The sequence below is a fragment of the Sciurus carolinensis genome, chromosome 10 (genome assembly GCF_902686445.1).
Source record: "Sciurus carolinensis chromosome 10, mSciCar1.2, whole genome shotgun sequence".
In the NCBI taxonomy this organism is placed as follows: domain Eukaryota; kingdom Metazoa; phylum Chordata; class Mammalia; order Rodentia; family Sciuridae; genus Sciurus; species Sciurus carolinensis.
In genome coordinates this window covers 101,882,227-101,898,787 of record NC_062222.1, presented here as the reverse complement: position 1 = coordinate 101,898,787, position 16,561 = coordinate 101,882,227, and the positions used below count along the sequence as shown (strand labels likewise).

General features: G+C 35.7%; 1 protein-coding gene across 1 annotated transcript in view; it reads left to right on the top strand.

The window, feature by feature from the left end:
- Positions 1-16,561, top strand: part of Atp10d (ATPase phospholipid transporting 10D (putative)) — a 111,338-nt gene that overhangs the window by 49,424 nt on the left and 45,353 nt on the right. Inside the window, exons 6-9 of the mRNA XM_047567034.1 lie at positions 10,096-10,202; positions 10,683-10,814; positions 11,202-11,329; positions 11,439-11,691. Of these exons, the coding sequence (XP_047422990.1) occupies positions 10,096-10,202; positions 10,683-10,814; positions 11,202-11,329; positions 11,439-11,691 (620 nt within the window). The remainder of the gene's footprint in view (positions 1-10,095; positions 10,203-10,682; positions 10,815-11,201; positions 11,330-11,438; positions 11,692-16,561) is intronic.

Genomic DNA, 16,561 nt, shown 5'->3' with positions numbered 1-16,561 from the left:
AACAGGGATAGTTTGAGTTCTTCTTTTCCAATTCGTATCCCTTTAATTTCTTTGGTTTGTCTAATTGCTCTGGCTAGAGTTTCAAGGATGATATTGAATAAAAGTGGTGAAAGAGGGCATCCCTGCCTTGTTCCAGTTTTTAGGGGGAATGCTTTCAGGTTTTCACCATTTAGAATGATATTGGCCATGGGCTTAGCGTAGATGGCCTTTACAATGTTAAGGAATGTTCCCACTGCTCCAATTTTTTTCTAGTGTTTTAAGCATGAAGAGATGCTGTATTTTATCAAATGCTTTTTCTGCATCTTTTGAAATAATCATGTGATTCTTGACTTTAAGTCTGTTGATATGGTGAATGACATTTATTGATTTCCGGATGTTGAACCAACCTTGCATCCCTGGGATAAAACCCACTTGATCGTGGTGCACTATCATTTTAATATATTTTTGTATGCGATTTGCTAAAATTTTGTTGAGAATTTTTGCGTCGATGTTCATTAAGGATATTGGTCTGAAATTTTCTTTCCTCGATGTGTCTCTGTCTGGTTTAGGTATCAGGGTGATATTGGCTTCAGAGAATGAGTTTGGGAGGGTTCCCTCCTCTTCTATTTTCTGGAATACTTTGAGGAGTATTGGAATGAGCTCTTCTTTAAAGGTTTTGTAGAACTCGGCTGAGAACCCATCTGGTCTGGGACTTTTCTTTGTTGGTAGGCTTTTGATTACCTCTTCTATTTCATTGCTTGGAATTGATTTATTTAAGTTGTGTATATCCTCCTCGTTCAGTTTAGGTAATTCATATGTCTCTAGAAACTTGTTGATGTCTTCGAGGTTTTCTGTTTTTTTGGAGTATAGATTTTCAAAATAGCTTCTAATTATGTTTTGTATTTCAGTCGTGTCTGTTGTGATATTTCCTTGTTCATTCCGAATTTTAGTAATTTGAGTTTTCTCTCTCTTTCTCTTAGTTAGTGTAGCTAAGGATTTATCAATTTTGTTTATTTTTTTCAAAGAACCAACTATTTATTTTGTTAATTTTTCTGATTGTTTCTTTTGTTTCAATTTCGTTGATTTCGGCTCTGATTTTATCTCTTTCCTGTCTTCTACTACTTTTGGTGTTGGTCTGCTCTTCTTTTTCTAGGGCTTTGAGTTGTAGTGTTAAGTCGTTTATTTGTTGATTTCTACTTCTTTTGTTGAATACATCTCATGAAATAAATCTTCCTCTACATACTGCTTTCATAGTGTCCCAGAGATTTTGATATGTGTCTTTGTTCTCGTTTACTTCTAAGAATTTTTTTATTTCCCTCCTTATGTCTTCTGTTATCCATTCATCATATAATAGTGTATTATTTAATCTCCAGGTATTGGAGAAGTTTCTGTTTTTTATTCTGTCATTTATTTCTAATTTCAATCCATTATGATCTGATAGAGTACAAGGTAGTGTCTCTATCTTCTTGTATTTGCTAACAGTAGCTTTGTGGCATAAGATATGGTCTATTTTAGAGAAGGATCCATGTGCTGCTGAGAAGAAAGTGTATTCGTTCTTTGTTGGATGGTCTATTCTATATATGTCGGTTAAGTCTAAATTGTTGATTGTGTTATTGAGATATATGTTTTCTTTATTCAGTTTTTGCTTGGAGGTTCTATCCCGTGGTGAAAGAGGTGTGTTAAAATTGCCTAGTATTATTGTGTTGTGGTCTATTTGATTTCTGGAATTAAGAAGGATTTGTTTGACATTCATGGATGAGCCAGTGTTCGGGGCATAGATATTTATGATTGTTTTGTCTTGCTGATTTATGCTTCCCTTAAGCAGTATGTAATGTCCTTCTTTATCCCTTCTGACTAATTTTGGCTTGAAGTCCACATTATGTGAAATGAGGATGGATACTCCAACTCTTTTGCTGTGTCCATGTGCTTGGTATTTTTTTTCCCTCCTTTCACCTTTATTCTGTGGGTATCTCTTTCTATGAGATGAGTCTCTTGCAGGCAGCATATTGTTGGATTTTTCTTTTTAATCCAATCTGCCAATCTATGTCTTTTGATTGATGAGTTCAGGCCATTAACATTCAGGGTTATTATTGTGATATGATTTGTATTCCCAGTCATTTGACTCATTTTTGTTTTTTGACATGATTTGGTTTCTCCTTTATTTGGCTATTCCTTTAGGCTAGTTCCTCCCGTTACTGATTTGCATTGTTGTTTTTCATCTCTTCGTCATGGAATATTTTGCTGAGAATGTTTTGTAATGCCGGCTTTCTTTTTGTGAATTCCTTTAGCTTTTGTTTATCATGGAAGGATCTTATTTTGTCGTCAAATTTGAAAGTAAGTTTTTCTGGGTATAAGATTCTTTGTTGCCATCTGTTTTCTTTCAGGGCTTGGTAAATGTTGTTCCAGGCCCTTCTAACTTTTAGGGTCTGGATTGAAAAATCTGCTCATATTCTTATTAGTTTCCCCCTGAATGTAATTTGATTCTTTTCTCTCACGGCCTTTAAAATTCTGTCTTTATTTTGTATATTAGGTAGTTTCATAATAATGTGCCTTGGTGTGGGTCTGTTGTAATTTTGTATATTTGGAGTCGTATAAGCCTCTTGTACTTGGTTTTCCATTTCACTCTTCAGATTTGGGAAATTTTCTGATATTATTTCATTGAATAGATTGTTCATTCCTTTGGTTTGTTTCTCTAAGCCTTCCTCAATCCCAATAATTCTCAAATTTGGCCTTTTCATGATATTCCATAATTCTTGTAGATTCTGTTCATGATTTCTTACCATCTTCTCTGTTTGGTCAACTTTGTTTTCAAGTTAAATATATTTTCTTCAATGTCTGAGGTTTTGTCTTCCAGGTGTTCTATCCTATTGGTTACGCTTTCTATGGAGTTTTTAACTTGGTTTATTGTTTCCTTCATTTCAAGGATTTCTGTTTGTTTGTTTTTTTCAGTATCTCTAACTCTTTATTGATATGATCTTTTGCTTCCCATATTTGCTCTTTTAACTGTTGATTAGTGCGATCATTTAATGCCTGCATTTGCTCTTTCATCTCGTCCTTCAATGCCTGCATTTGCTCTTTCATCTCCTCGTTTGCTTCCCTGATTGTTTTAATTATGTACATTTTGAACTCTCTGACATTTCTTCTGCTGTGCTGTCATTGGGTTTTATTGATATAGTATCTAGGTTTGTTTGGGACATTTTCTTCCCATGTTTTCTCATATTGGTCAGATGTCAGTGGGACTCTGAGATATTGCAGATTTCCTCTATTGGCTTATAGTGTCCCTGTAGATTTCCAGTATATCACCTCCCAGCCTTCAGTAGCCTGAAGTCTTGGAGGAACTTGATAATGCAGTGCTTCCGAAGAAAGCAGCCCCTAGCCCCCTACTGGTTCCAGGGCTTGGAGCTGGCTCTGTGTGGAAAGGTTCTCACTGGGAGGTCTGCTCCGAGAAGCTGGCCGTGAAAGGAACGTGCTGCCAGAGGGGGCAGGGCTGCTTGGAGAAGTCCCTGGCTACCCTGTCCTGGTCCCTGAAGCTGCCTGCAGGCCGGAGCTCGCCACTGGCTCTGGGACTTGGAGCTGGTTCTGTGCAGAAAGGCTCTCATTGGGGGTCCTACTCTGAGAAGCTGGCCGTGTGCAGGAGCCTGCCACCGAAGGGAGCAGGGCTACCTGGGGAAGACTCCGAGCTTCACCCGGTGGGGGAGACTCACCCCATGGCTCTCTTTTAGTCTGAGTCTCTCAATGCCTCCCCTTCTTGAATCCTGGGTTCTGGAGCAACAGGAGATGCAGTCACCCTCTAGTCCGCCATCTTGGATCCCCATACTCATTTTTGAGACCAGAATTATACTCATCCCATTACCCTGACATCAAAAGTATGTAAAGACATTGAAATGAAAACCAATAATCCTCATGAACATAGATGTAAACATTCTATACACAATTATAGCAAATATAATCAAATAATATATGAAAAGGATAATGTATCATGACCTGGTGGGACTTGTTCCAAAACTGAAAGATTGACCTAACATTTAAAAATCAGAGTAATTCATCAGATTAACCCTATATTTGCAGTTCATATTAAGTAAATAAATAAAGAAAAACCACATAATAATTTTATAGATGAAGAGAAAGAATTTGACAAAATCTGACTTCTGTTTCTGCAAACAGGAAATACAAGGGAACTTTTTCAACATAAAGTCGAAAAAGCCTACAACTGGCATCATTCTTCATGGTGAAAGACTAATGTTGGTTCCTTAAGGTGAAGAACAAGACATGCATATTTTCTCTACTTTTTTTTTTTTCCTCTTCCTGGGAATTGAGCTCAGGGACACTCAACCACTGAGCCACATCCCCAGCCCATTTATATTTTTATTTAAAGATAGGATCTCACTGAATTGCTTAGGGTCTTGCTAAGTTGCTGAGGCTGACTTTGAATTCCCAATCCTCCTGCCTCAGCCTCCCATGCTTCTGGGATTACAGGTGTGTGCCACCATGCCTGCCTCCCTCATTGGTTTTATTAGAGATTACATTGGAGGTTTTAACTAGTACAGTCAGGTAAGAAATGAAAATAAAAGGTCTCAGATAAGAAAGAAAGAGGCAAAACTGTCTTTTCTTCATAGCTGATGTAATGATCTTTATAGAAAATCTGATACAATTTATAGATTTCAAAAATACTACAAACAACTACTAGGACTAATAAGTGAATTTACCAATGTTGTAGGAAACAAGATCAATAACAAAATCAATTATATATTTGCATACTAATAATGAGCAAATTTTGAAAAAATTTAAATATAATTTATAATAGTATCAGAAAAAAGTATAATATTTAAGGATAAATTTAACAAAGGATATGGAAGAGCTGACTCTGGAAACCACTAAACACTGCTGAGATAAATTTAAGACCTAAGTGAATGGAGACATATATATTGTTCATGGGTCAGGACTCATATTGTTATGAGTTTTTCCCCAAAATTGATTTATACATTCAGTATAATCTCAATCAAAATCTAAGCAAACTTTTTAGAAATTAACAAGCTTATTCTAAAACTTATTCAGAGATGCAAGGAACCTATAATAACTAAAACACTATTGAGAGAGGAGAAAAAGTTAAAACTACCACTGCTTGACTTCAAGACTTATTATAAAGATACAGTAAGCACACCAGTGTCACTTGGTATAAAAATAAAACAACAGATCAGTGGAAAAGAAATAGACCCACACATTTGTAAATAACTGTTTTTTGGCAATAGTGCAAAGACAATTTAATGAAGTAAAGCTATCATTCTGCAGATGATTCATCATCAATTGGATATTTTTGTATTTTAAAAAGTGAACCTCAATCTATGTCTTTCGCCAATTATAAAAATCAATGAAATTTGTATCCCCAGACTTAAAAGTAAACTAAAATGATAAATATGTGAATTGACATATAAATTTCTAGAAAACAAAAACTAACCTACATTGATAGATAGCAGATTAGTGGGTTCTTGGGATGAGGAGAGTTGGAAGGAGAGATTACAAATGGGTATGGAAAAACTTTGGGGAAGGATGAACATGTTTGCTGGTGATGCTTTTACTCTTTGAATACGTGTAGTTGACTCTTAGGAATTATTTGCCAATGTAATTCTTTAAAATTTTTAGAAAAAGTAAGAGTTACCACACAAGGAAGTATAGAATATAGTAGTAGCATTTGCTAGTTCACTCGACACAGACAGTGGTAGGACAGTGAGAGGAAGCCAGGCAGTGGGAAGAGGAAAAGGGCTCAGTCCTGGTTAGGAGATAAGGCTGGAATTCTATCTTCAGGAATCAGAAGATGCCAAGCAAGCAACTAGATACAAAGAATGACTGACATTCCAGATCAAGGGAGCAGGGTAGGCAGTGGCCTGAGACCATGGTGTGTTTGTGGAGTTAAGTGGTAAAGTATGTCAGGAGTGTAGGTGAGCAGCAAGACAGACTGTGAAGGGAACAGACCCTAAAGGACCTGTGTGCTTTGCTGATGATGAAGTATTTTCCCTGGTTGAAGGTATATCTTAGTGGTAGTTAAGCATGCATTCTATCCCCAGCATCAAAAAAAAAAAAAAAAAATATGTGCTTGTGTGTGTTATTGAAATTCTTCTGTGGTTGTATTTTAGATGATCTTGTGAATTGAATTTAGACAGATTTAGTTCTTTCATCAAATTCATGCTCATGAACCATCTCTAAGAATGAGACCTTTTCTAGGATCATTTCCTCAGGCTGACATGTTTTCAACCTAGGTCAGCTTAGTCTTAGAGTCCAGCCTACCCACAGCTGGGCATGCTGACCCTGCTGACAAGCTCAGACTTGCCGGTGACAGGATGAGTTTTGTTTAGAGCAGGAGGGATGCCCAGTTTAGTACTCTGGTCTGGAGCCTAGCACTCTGCACAGAGTTTGGTCCAGAGCATGTATTTAGGAGATTTTTTTCTTTTTAATTTATAGGGCACTGTTGCCACCCTAATTCTGATCCTGTGTCTCCATTCTGACAGCTACCACAGACCCTTTCACTCTAGGGTGAACTCAACAAGTAACTCCAGCTTTCCAGGCCGGTCTCCCTTTGTCAGTCTTCTTTTTTCTTCCTTTGAATGTGGTGCTTCCTTAACAGACACACTTGAGCTTCATTTGCTGCACTGGACCCCGTCTTTGCCCTAGAGCCCTTACCTAGTTCCAAGACCCTGCTAGTGTCCTGAAAAATTGTCACTTGCCTTTATATTCCTGGACACTATGTTTGCCCACACTTTGGTGTCTGCGTTTGGACAGGTTCCTCTGTTGTCAGTATGCTTCAATGTTTACCACCTTACTTTCTGATTACCCGACTGTTGAAATGAACTTCCTCCTAGAACACCCAGATTTTGTCTTCCTCAGCGATTGAACTGAGCTTGGTCTACTCCATTAATGTCTATCCTGGTGGCTGGCCCCAACAATTTCTAGGGAAACATATAATAAGAGAATCAAGCCTAGTTAAGTACTAGTTTCTGAAGTTAACTGAGCTAGCTGTTTATTGTAATCTTGCTTTGTGGCCTGTTTTCAGAATCAACAAAAGTTGAGATGCTCAAACTTCTTGTCTGTTTGGCACCTTCTCTGGCCTTCTGTTAGTAGCCATCACTGGTATCTTTCTTCCTACTTGTGCCTACAGAAATCTCAGCACAGAATATCAGATTACCCAGCATCATAGCTATCACATTCTTTACTTTTGAACACTTCTATTCCATATAACTCCTCTTAGACCACAGGAGCCAAAACTATATTTGTGTGGTGGGCATATAGTCCATAGATGTCACCCAACTTCTTGAATGGATGAGAGGTGTTTTAGTCAACTTTATCACAGCTGTGACTGAAAGACCTGACATGAATAACTTTAGAAGAGGAAAAATGTATGTGGGGGCTCATGGTTTCAGAGGTCTCAGTCCGTAGATAGCCAACACCATTCCTTGGTGGCACCTCCAGGTGAGACAGAGCATCGTGACAGAAGAGTGTGGTGTAGGGAAGGGGCTCACATGATCAACAGGAAACAGAGAGGGAGACTCCACTCACCAAATACAAAATATATACTCCAAAGGCAGGTCCTGGGACCTACCTCTTCTAGTTACACGCCCTACCCACCTTCAGTCACCACTCAGTTAATCCCATCAGGGGATTAATTCACTGGTTGGGTTAAGGCTCTCATAACCCAATCATTTCTCCTCTAAACCTTCCTGCGTTGTCTTACAGTGAGCTTTTAGGGGACACCTCACATCCAAACCATAACAAGCACTGTATGTGACAGTTTGTGCTTCACATACAACCCTGAAGGTTTCATACCCTCAGCGTCCCACATGTCATACACCTGAAATGTAAGAATTCCAGGGGGGAAAATTAAATCCCTTACTAAGGAACTTTGGAAATGATGGTTTGGTGTGTTAAATCTGTTCCTCTAAGGATTGCAAAGGGAAAAATTGCCACATTGATGAGGAGTGGCCAGAGCTTGCCTGGACCTGCATGCCACATGTAAATGTGACTGTTGGGACTTAATTTCCTCATACATAAGGCCAGGGAGCTGAATGGACTAAACTCAAGAGTACTTCTAACTCTGTCTCTTTGTACTTAAGTATGTATTATAGAGGAATGTAGACAGATACCTGATAGGGTTTATGAATATGAGAGTGAAATTTGTTTTTCTCTTTCTTTGTAGTATGAAACTTTCTTGGAAGAGTTTTTAATTTCTTTTGTTCCTAATTCCAAATAGCAAGGAAAGCAGACATATTGAAAATATTTACATATGTAAGAAAAAGAAGCAACAACTAATATACTGAAGTTTATTGCTTAGAAAACAATATACTTTAATGCTGGAATTGAGAGGACATTTTCAAAATATGTGAAAAATAGTACTTTTTTATATGCTTGTCTAAATGTTCCAATAATTTTGATGTACTTTTGTCACTACAGTAGTTTAGTTAAGCAATGACTTTGATAGTTTCTAAAGTGTTTATTACAGACATTTTCAAACATGCAAAAATAGAAAGGAGACTGTGATGTACACCTGGGTACCATCAGTGCACCTTGACTACTTCACAGTTGTGTCAACTTTCTTTCAACTGTCCTCCTACTTCCTTTGACATTCCTATGTCACATCAGTTTACTGTAAATACTTCACTAAGCACTTACAGTAGAAAAGGACTTAAAAGTAACCATAACCATGACACCATTATCAAACTTAAAAAAAAAAAAATAAGAACCAGCCTTAATCTCATCTGATACCAGGACTTTGTTCAAATTCCTCCAGTATTCTCAAAAATATTTTTAATAGTTGTTTTGGTTTAGTTTTTTCAGTATTGAGGATTGAACCCAGGGCATTGTGCATGTGTGGGGAGCACTCTACCACTGATCTACACCCCCAGTCCTAAATAATTATTTTATTCTAAACAGGATCAAGACAAGGTCTGAACCAGGCATGGTGGTAGACACCTGTCATTCTAGCAGTTTGGGAGGTTAAGGCAGGAGGATCACAAGTTCAAGTTCAACCTGGACAAGTTGGAAAGACCCTGTCTTAAAATTTTTTTAAAAAGGACTAGGGATGAGGCTTAGCAGTAGAGTACCCCTGGGTCAATCCCCCTACACACATGTGCTCTATGTATTTTGTTTGGCATATAAGTTTCTGAATTTTCTCTTCCAGGGAATTGGGTTATTTAGCTTACATAATTCACCACATGCTGGATTGAGCTGATTGCCTCCTCATGTTGAGCTCCCTCTCCCCTCTCCATTTTCCCTTCATGCCATTTATTTCTTGTGTTAACTAGGTCATTTTGCCTGCAGAATTTACATTTTAGAACATGACCAACTACATTCTGGTAGTGATGTTTATTTAACTTTCTTATTTATCCCATGTATTTTCTGTCTACCTTTCAGAATCTGATGGAACAAATGATTCCTCTTCCTAGAAAATAGCTAAAGGAAAGAAAGAAAGAAAGAAAGAAAAAGGAAAATAACACACACAGTATTGCATATAATTTGAGAAGCAATTTGAGAGGCTTCATAGATCCTTGGAAGCCATAGACTTCAGGTTGGAGTGCCCTGATAGAAATTCATGGGGCCATGACCTTCTTTTCCATAAATCAGAGAACTTTGATATGTCCCCAATGTCAGATGGGTGTTGTCAGCCTCATGTGTTCATTACAGAGTTCCCAGTCAGCATTTCATCTAACAGTTTGAGCAGCCATGAATTATCATTGTCTAGGATGAATCTTGATTTTATCCACGTTGAAAATAGTAATTTTCTAATTCTATCAAGAGTTTTTCTCTCATCAACTATGAAGTTATCCTACATACACAGAATGTATACCTATCCTAGTACAATGTGTCCTAGGAAAGTGGGGACCTTATTTGGAATATGCTTGAGTTCTTGTAGTAATAGACAATGAGCGATAGAAAACCATGGGAGTTAGAGACTTACAGCAGCTTTCTCATAGGCAAAACAGGTAACTGAAATCATGAAAGCTAACCTGCCAGAGATTTGCAAACTTTCCTGTGAACTACCTCACTTACTATTCTGTGAGGACCATGATTTTATTTTATATCCCCACTTTTGTCATTTTAAAATAAAACTATATGATGTCTTTCTTACAGAGAACATTCCAACAAAGAACGTGTGGGTCTCAGCAAGGAAAATTTATTGCTTAGAGGATGCACTATTAGAAACACAGAGGCTGTTGTGGGCATTGTGGTTTATGCAGGTTAGTTGTGCTCCTAAATTTTTGTCATTGTCCCTTCTGTGCTTTTCTACAAGTTCACCTTTTTTGTTTACTCATGATGATATGTATAAAAGCAGAAAGTCAACTTGTCTTGATAAACTTAATCAGCAATCTTGGTCTTTCTAAATGGATCTTAAATGCAGACTACATGGCCAAAATGTATTGTGTAACTATGTTTTATCAAGTTGTCTTCCAGAGAGATTTTTAAGTGTGGTACTTACTACCTGGTTTTAATTATGCTTTTTCTGACATATTGTATTGTGTAACTATGTTTTATCAAGTTGTCTTCCAGAGAGATTTTTAAGTGTGGTACTTACTACCTGGTTTTATTTATGCTTTTTCTGACATATTGTATTGTGTAACTATGTTTTATCAATTTGTCTTCCAGAGAGATTTTTAAGTGTGGTACTTACTACCTGGTTTTATTTATGCTTTTTCTGACATACCATGTTTCCTACTCAGGCCATGAAACCAAAGCAATGCTAAACAACAGTGGGCCTCGATATAAGCGCAGTAAATTAGAAAGAAGAGCAAATACAGATGTCCTCTGGTGTGTCCTGCTTCTGGTTATAATGTGTTTAACTGGTGCAGTGGGTAGGTAAAATTCAATTATTTACTGACTTCTTTTTGGCAAGAAACTTTTTTTTTTCTTTCAAACAGCTTCTGTTAATTAGCTTTTATTTGTCAATATTTTTTTCTTCATATGCTCATCTCTCTCTCTCATCCTTTGTCTTGAAAAACATTATATGTTAACTATATCCACTTACCCTTTGTGGTAGTACTGAATACTCCTGGAAAAAGATTTACAGAGAAGAAAACAGGGGCAGCAGTTTGTGTAGCTCTTTGAATTTGACCTTGTTTCCAAAAACAATGAATTATTAACCACAATGAATACTCTGACCCCTCCTTCTTGAGGAATAAAGTTCTATATTTGTGTAATACTTGTGTTGCATTCTTCTGATTTCTGTGTGCTTCTGAAAGGTCATGGAATCTGGCTGAGCAGATATGAAAACATGCCCTTTTTTAATATCCCTGAGCCTGACGGACATGTCATATCACCAGTGTTGGCAGGATTCTATATGTTTTGGACCATGATCATTTTGCTACAGGTAATTTACATCAGGCTTATCAGGGAACTTTAAGGTCTGATCCAGCTATGCTCAACTGTCTTCACTTTCTTTAACTTACTTTAACATTTTTTAAATTGGGTTTTCGTAGGTCTTGATTCCCATTTCTCTCTATGTTTCCATCGAAATTGTGAAGCTTGGACAAATATATTTTATTCAAAGTGATGTGGATTTCTACAATGAGAAAATAGATTCTACTGTTCAATGTCGAGCTCTGAACATCACTGAGGATCTTGGACAGATTCAGTACCTATTTTCTGATAAGACGGGAACCCTTACTGAGAACAAAATGGTTTTTCGAAGGTGTAGTGTGGCAGGATTTGATTACTGCCATGAAGAAAATGGTGAGTGTGGGGTTTTTATGAAAAACACCTGTAAAATTTGTCTGTTTTTTTTTTTTTTTCCCCAGTCACTTAAATGCCTGATTATTCTGGCATATATTTTAAAAAATGGATACTTAACTCAACCATACTTAACTGTACACTACATTCCTGTTCCTTTGAAATTTAGTAGGTACTAAGAAATATAATATTAAGTGATACAGGAATACAAACACTAAATGATAAACTGATAAACTAAGTAAAATGATGATAAAGATACTCAGTACCTGTTTTGGTTATTACTGTATCGTTTAGTATTTATATCATTTGCTTTCATTTAGTTATTTCTATCATATCATAATTATATATTCAGTGTTTTTATCACTTTTACAATATTTATATTTTTACATATTTATAGTATTCTATCATTTAGTATTTGCACTACAGTATCATTCAGTATTTGTTTTTCATTGGTATAATCTAATAAACACACAGTAACCACTTTAAAATTAGAGTAAATGATTAGAGTAAAGCAGAGATGGAAGGTTGGGGTTGGTGGGGTGATAATGATATTACATTACAGATACTTTTGAATGTCTAAGGAAACTATGGGCCATCTCTCTAACAAATATCTTGAAAATAATTCTAAATGGTCTCCAATTTCCTCCTGGTCCCATCATTTGGCCCATAAGAATAAAACACAAAAACAAAATACCTGGAAGTGGAAGAGGGTGTGTTGAGGACTGGTTTCCTAGAATGAGTTGGGAAGGATTCCTTCCCCTTCTAGTTCATCAAGTAGTTTGAGAAACAGTGGTATTCTTATTTCAGATTAGTAAATGAATCTGTCTGGAACTGGGCTTTTCTTTGTTGGGAGACTTTTTATTACTGCTCCATTCTCATTTCTTGTTATTCATGTATTTAGGGTTTGTATATCCTCTGGGTTTAATTTTGAAAGGTCATAGATATCCAAAAATTTGCTCATTTCTTTCAGATTTTCCCATTTATTGACATATAGATTTTGAAAATATTCCCTAATGATTCTTTAAGTTTCGGTGATTTCTGTTGTCTTCTTTTTTTACCTCTAATTATTTTTATTTGTGTCTTTTTTTTGGGGGGGGTGGATTAGTTTAACTAAAGGTTTGTCTATTTTGTTTTATCTTTTCAAGATACCAACTCATTGTTTCATCAATACCTTATATTATTCTTTTAGCTTCTATTTCTTTCGGCTCCGAACTTTATTATTTCTTTCCTTCTACTGATTTTGGTTTTGTTTGTTCTTGTTTTTCTAAGACCTTGAGGTGCATCATTAGGTTATTTAATTGAGATCTTTCTGAGATTTGGGGTTTTCTTTTTCTTCTTTTTAATGTGAGCACTCATTGCTATAAACTTCCCTTTTAATAGTGCTTTTACTATATCCTAAAAGTTCTGGTATGTTTTATTTCCCTTTTCATTCTATTTTAGAAATTTAGAAATTTTCCCTTTAATTTCTTCAGTGACCCACTCTTCATTCAAAAGTGTATCGTTCAATCTTCATATGTTTATATAATTTCTGTAGTTAATTTTGCTGTTGATTTCTGGTTTTGTTCCATTAAAATATGAAAGGAGGCAAGAAATTATTTCATTTAAAAAAATTTGTTAGGATTTGTTTTATGATCTAACATATGATCTATTTTGGAAAAACTTTAACATGCTAAAAAAAGAATGTTTATTCTACAGCTGTTGGATGGAATATTCTGTAGGTATCTGTTCAAAATCTATAGTGTAATTCAAATTTTGTTGATTTTTTGTTGTTGTTGGTTTGTTTTAAATGATCTATCTATTGGTGAGAGTGGAGTATTGAAGTTGCCCACTATTATTATGCTAGAGAATATCTTTTATGTTTAGTAGGGTTTGTTTTATATAATTGGGTGCTCTGATGTTCAGTGTGTATGTATTTATAATTATTACATCTTCTTGATGAATTTTCCCTTGATCAATATGTAGTGAAATTCTTTATAATTTCTAATTGATTTATACTATTTTGTCAGAGACATGTATACCTATTTCTGCTTGTTTTCAGATTCCATTTGCTTGGAATATCATTTTTCTTCCTTTTACTTCAGTGTGTGCTTATCTTTGCAGGTGAGGGGAGTTACTTACAGGCTGCAAATTGTTGGATCTTGTTTTTTAGTCAATCAGCAAGTTGTTCTCTTGGAGATTTAAGACCATTTGCATTCATCATTATTATTGAAAATTATGTCATTGTTCTTGTCATTTTGTGTATTTTCCTCTGGTTGTTTTGAATATTAAGTGTTCATTTTTTTCTGTGTTATTCACCATAGACATTTGATTATTTACTATGTTGATTATTTTTGATTCTTTCCTATTTTTAATTTTCATGTCTACTCTTCTAAAGAGATTTATTCATACTTGTGGTCTTATGATTGTTAAACTTTTTTTCCTTCTGGAAGTAGAATTTTCTTAAATATCTTCCTTAATGTTGGTCTAGTAGTCATGAGTTTCTTTAGTTTATCCTTATTTTGGAAGGTCTTTATTTCTCTTTGAATCTGAAGAAAAACCTGTTGAGTAATTTAGTTTGGAAGTTGTTTTCTTTCAGGACTTGAAATATGTCATTTCATGACCTACTGATAGATTTTTTTCTGAGAAATCTGCTGTTATTCCCGTGCAATTGCCTTTAAATGTGAGTTGGCACTTTTCTTTTACAGCATTTGATACTTTTTCTTTGTCCTGTACTTTTGACAGTTTAATATGACATGGAGAGGTTCTTTTCTGGTCATGTCTATTTTGGGTTTTTGGATGTTCATGTCTCAACCAAGACTTGTAAATTTTTCTACTGTTTCACTGAATATCTTTTTTATGCTGTTAGCATGTAGTTCTTCTTTCTCTAATATGCTGATTATTCAGATTTTTGAATCTTTTAATGGTGTCCCAGATATCTTGTATGTTCTCTTCATTCTCTTCTATTTCTTTCTTTATTGCTGTCTGAAGGTGATGTATTAACAGAGTTATCAAGATTCAGTATTCTTTCCTCTGCTTATTTTAGTCATTGTGGAGGATTTCAACTGAGTGTTTTTTTTTTCAGTCTGACTTATTGAGCTTTTTATTTCCAAGATTTCTATCTGGTTCTTTTTAAAAATCTCTATGTCTTCATTGAATTTGTATCCTCCATTGTCCTCCTTACTTTTTCAACACTATATATATATTTTCTTGAATTTCACTGAATGCTTTAAAAATCATTCCTTTGGATTCTTTGGCATTTTTATCCACATCAATGTCTTCACCATCAGTTACTGGACAATCATAAACTACGGGAGGTGTCACATTGCATGTTTTTATACTGCTTCCATTTCTGTGTTGAGATTTACACGTCTGTTGTGATGGATATCTCTTCTTTTATGTGATTGCCTTCTAAGTAAGCAGATTCTCTTGATGATGCATATTGGGATATCGGTTTATTGTATACGGTGGAATTTAATTCCAATTGGACTTCTTAATATAGTGACCCTGTGGCTTCTTTGACAAAGATTAATGAATTTTAGCACAATGTTTACCATGTTAGAATCTGAGGAACCTGCTTTCTTTGTAGGTCTTCCAAGAGTGTGGTCCCTCTGCAGTTCTGGCAGGTGTGATACAGAAAGGAGAGTATGTGAGGCAGACCCTCTGTGGTTACTTCTACAATGGGAATGGAAACCTCTATCAGGTTTTGAGGGTTTCCTCTGGTACTGTTAATATGGGCTGTTATTTTAAAGCAATTCTGATACTGGAATTACTTAACTAGTTTCTCTTTACAGAAAGTGTCGCATCTTGCTGCAGTAATGTTGCATAAAATACGCAGTGGAAAGCGCTGCATTATTTTTTGTATGTATAACATTTAAATTTTTATATTTGTAACATTTAAAAAGGCTAATGCTAGCCTTCTTCCACCTTACTCCCTGAACATACACTTTCTTACCCAAGTAAGTACTTCTTTTGTATGTCTCCTCACACATACGTACACAAACACGGTAACTGAGGGCAGTGAAATGGTAAGAACCAGGTTTTTCCAGAACTTAGTTCTAAGATATTGTTTTCATTAAAATGTATATCCATGTTTTAGTGGTCAACACTTTTGGTTTTTTGAGCAAAAGTCTTGCCTAGGAAATAGTCCCATAAGGAACATTGCTCCTTGTAAATAACCCTTTACACACACATAACTGACTATATCTGACAACAGCATTATATCTTCTGAAACCTTTTAACCTGAAGTGTGGTCATGTGCTGGCAGCATCAGCAACACCTGGCCATGTATTAGAAATGCAGAACCTCAGCCCCCTTCAGAGCTTCAGTTAAAATCTGCATTTTAATAATATCCCAAGATAATTCATACTGGCATACATATGAAAATTAAAAAACACTCCTTTAAAAAACAACTAAAAGATAATGCCGCTTTAAAATATAAACTTCATTTTAGGAGACTTTCAGTTTTATAGGAAATTTATAAGGACATTATAGAGGGTCTAATATACCCTGGTTGTTAACACCCATCATGTGATACATCTGTGCTATGTGCTGAACCAATATTGATACATCATTATTCACTGAGATTCACACTTCATTAGTTTTCTTAGTTTTTACGTATGTCTTTTTCTGTGTCCCAGGATCATATCCAGGCTGCCATATAATTGTCATCATTTAGACTCCTCTAGGCTTGACAGAGGCTTGCTTAAATTTATCATCTTTTTGATGACCTTAACAGTTTTGAGGGGCATTATTCTGGCATTTTTTAGAATGTCCCTCAATTTGACTTGCCTTTATAAGGTGCAATTTGTGAATCTGTTGTATACAGAGGCAACATTGAGCATTTATCAAGAATAGGATTTTGGATTCTGGTCTCCTAAGCTTGAATTTCATTGCT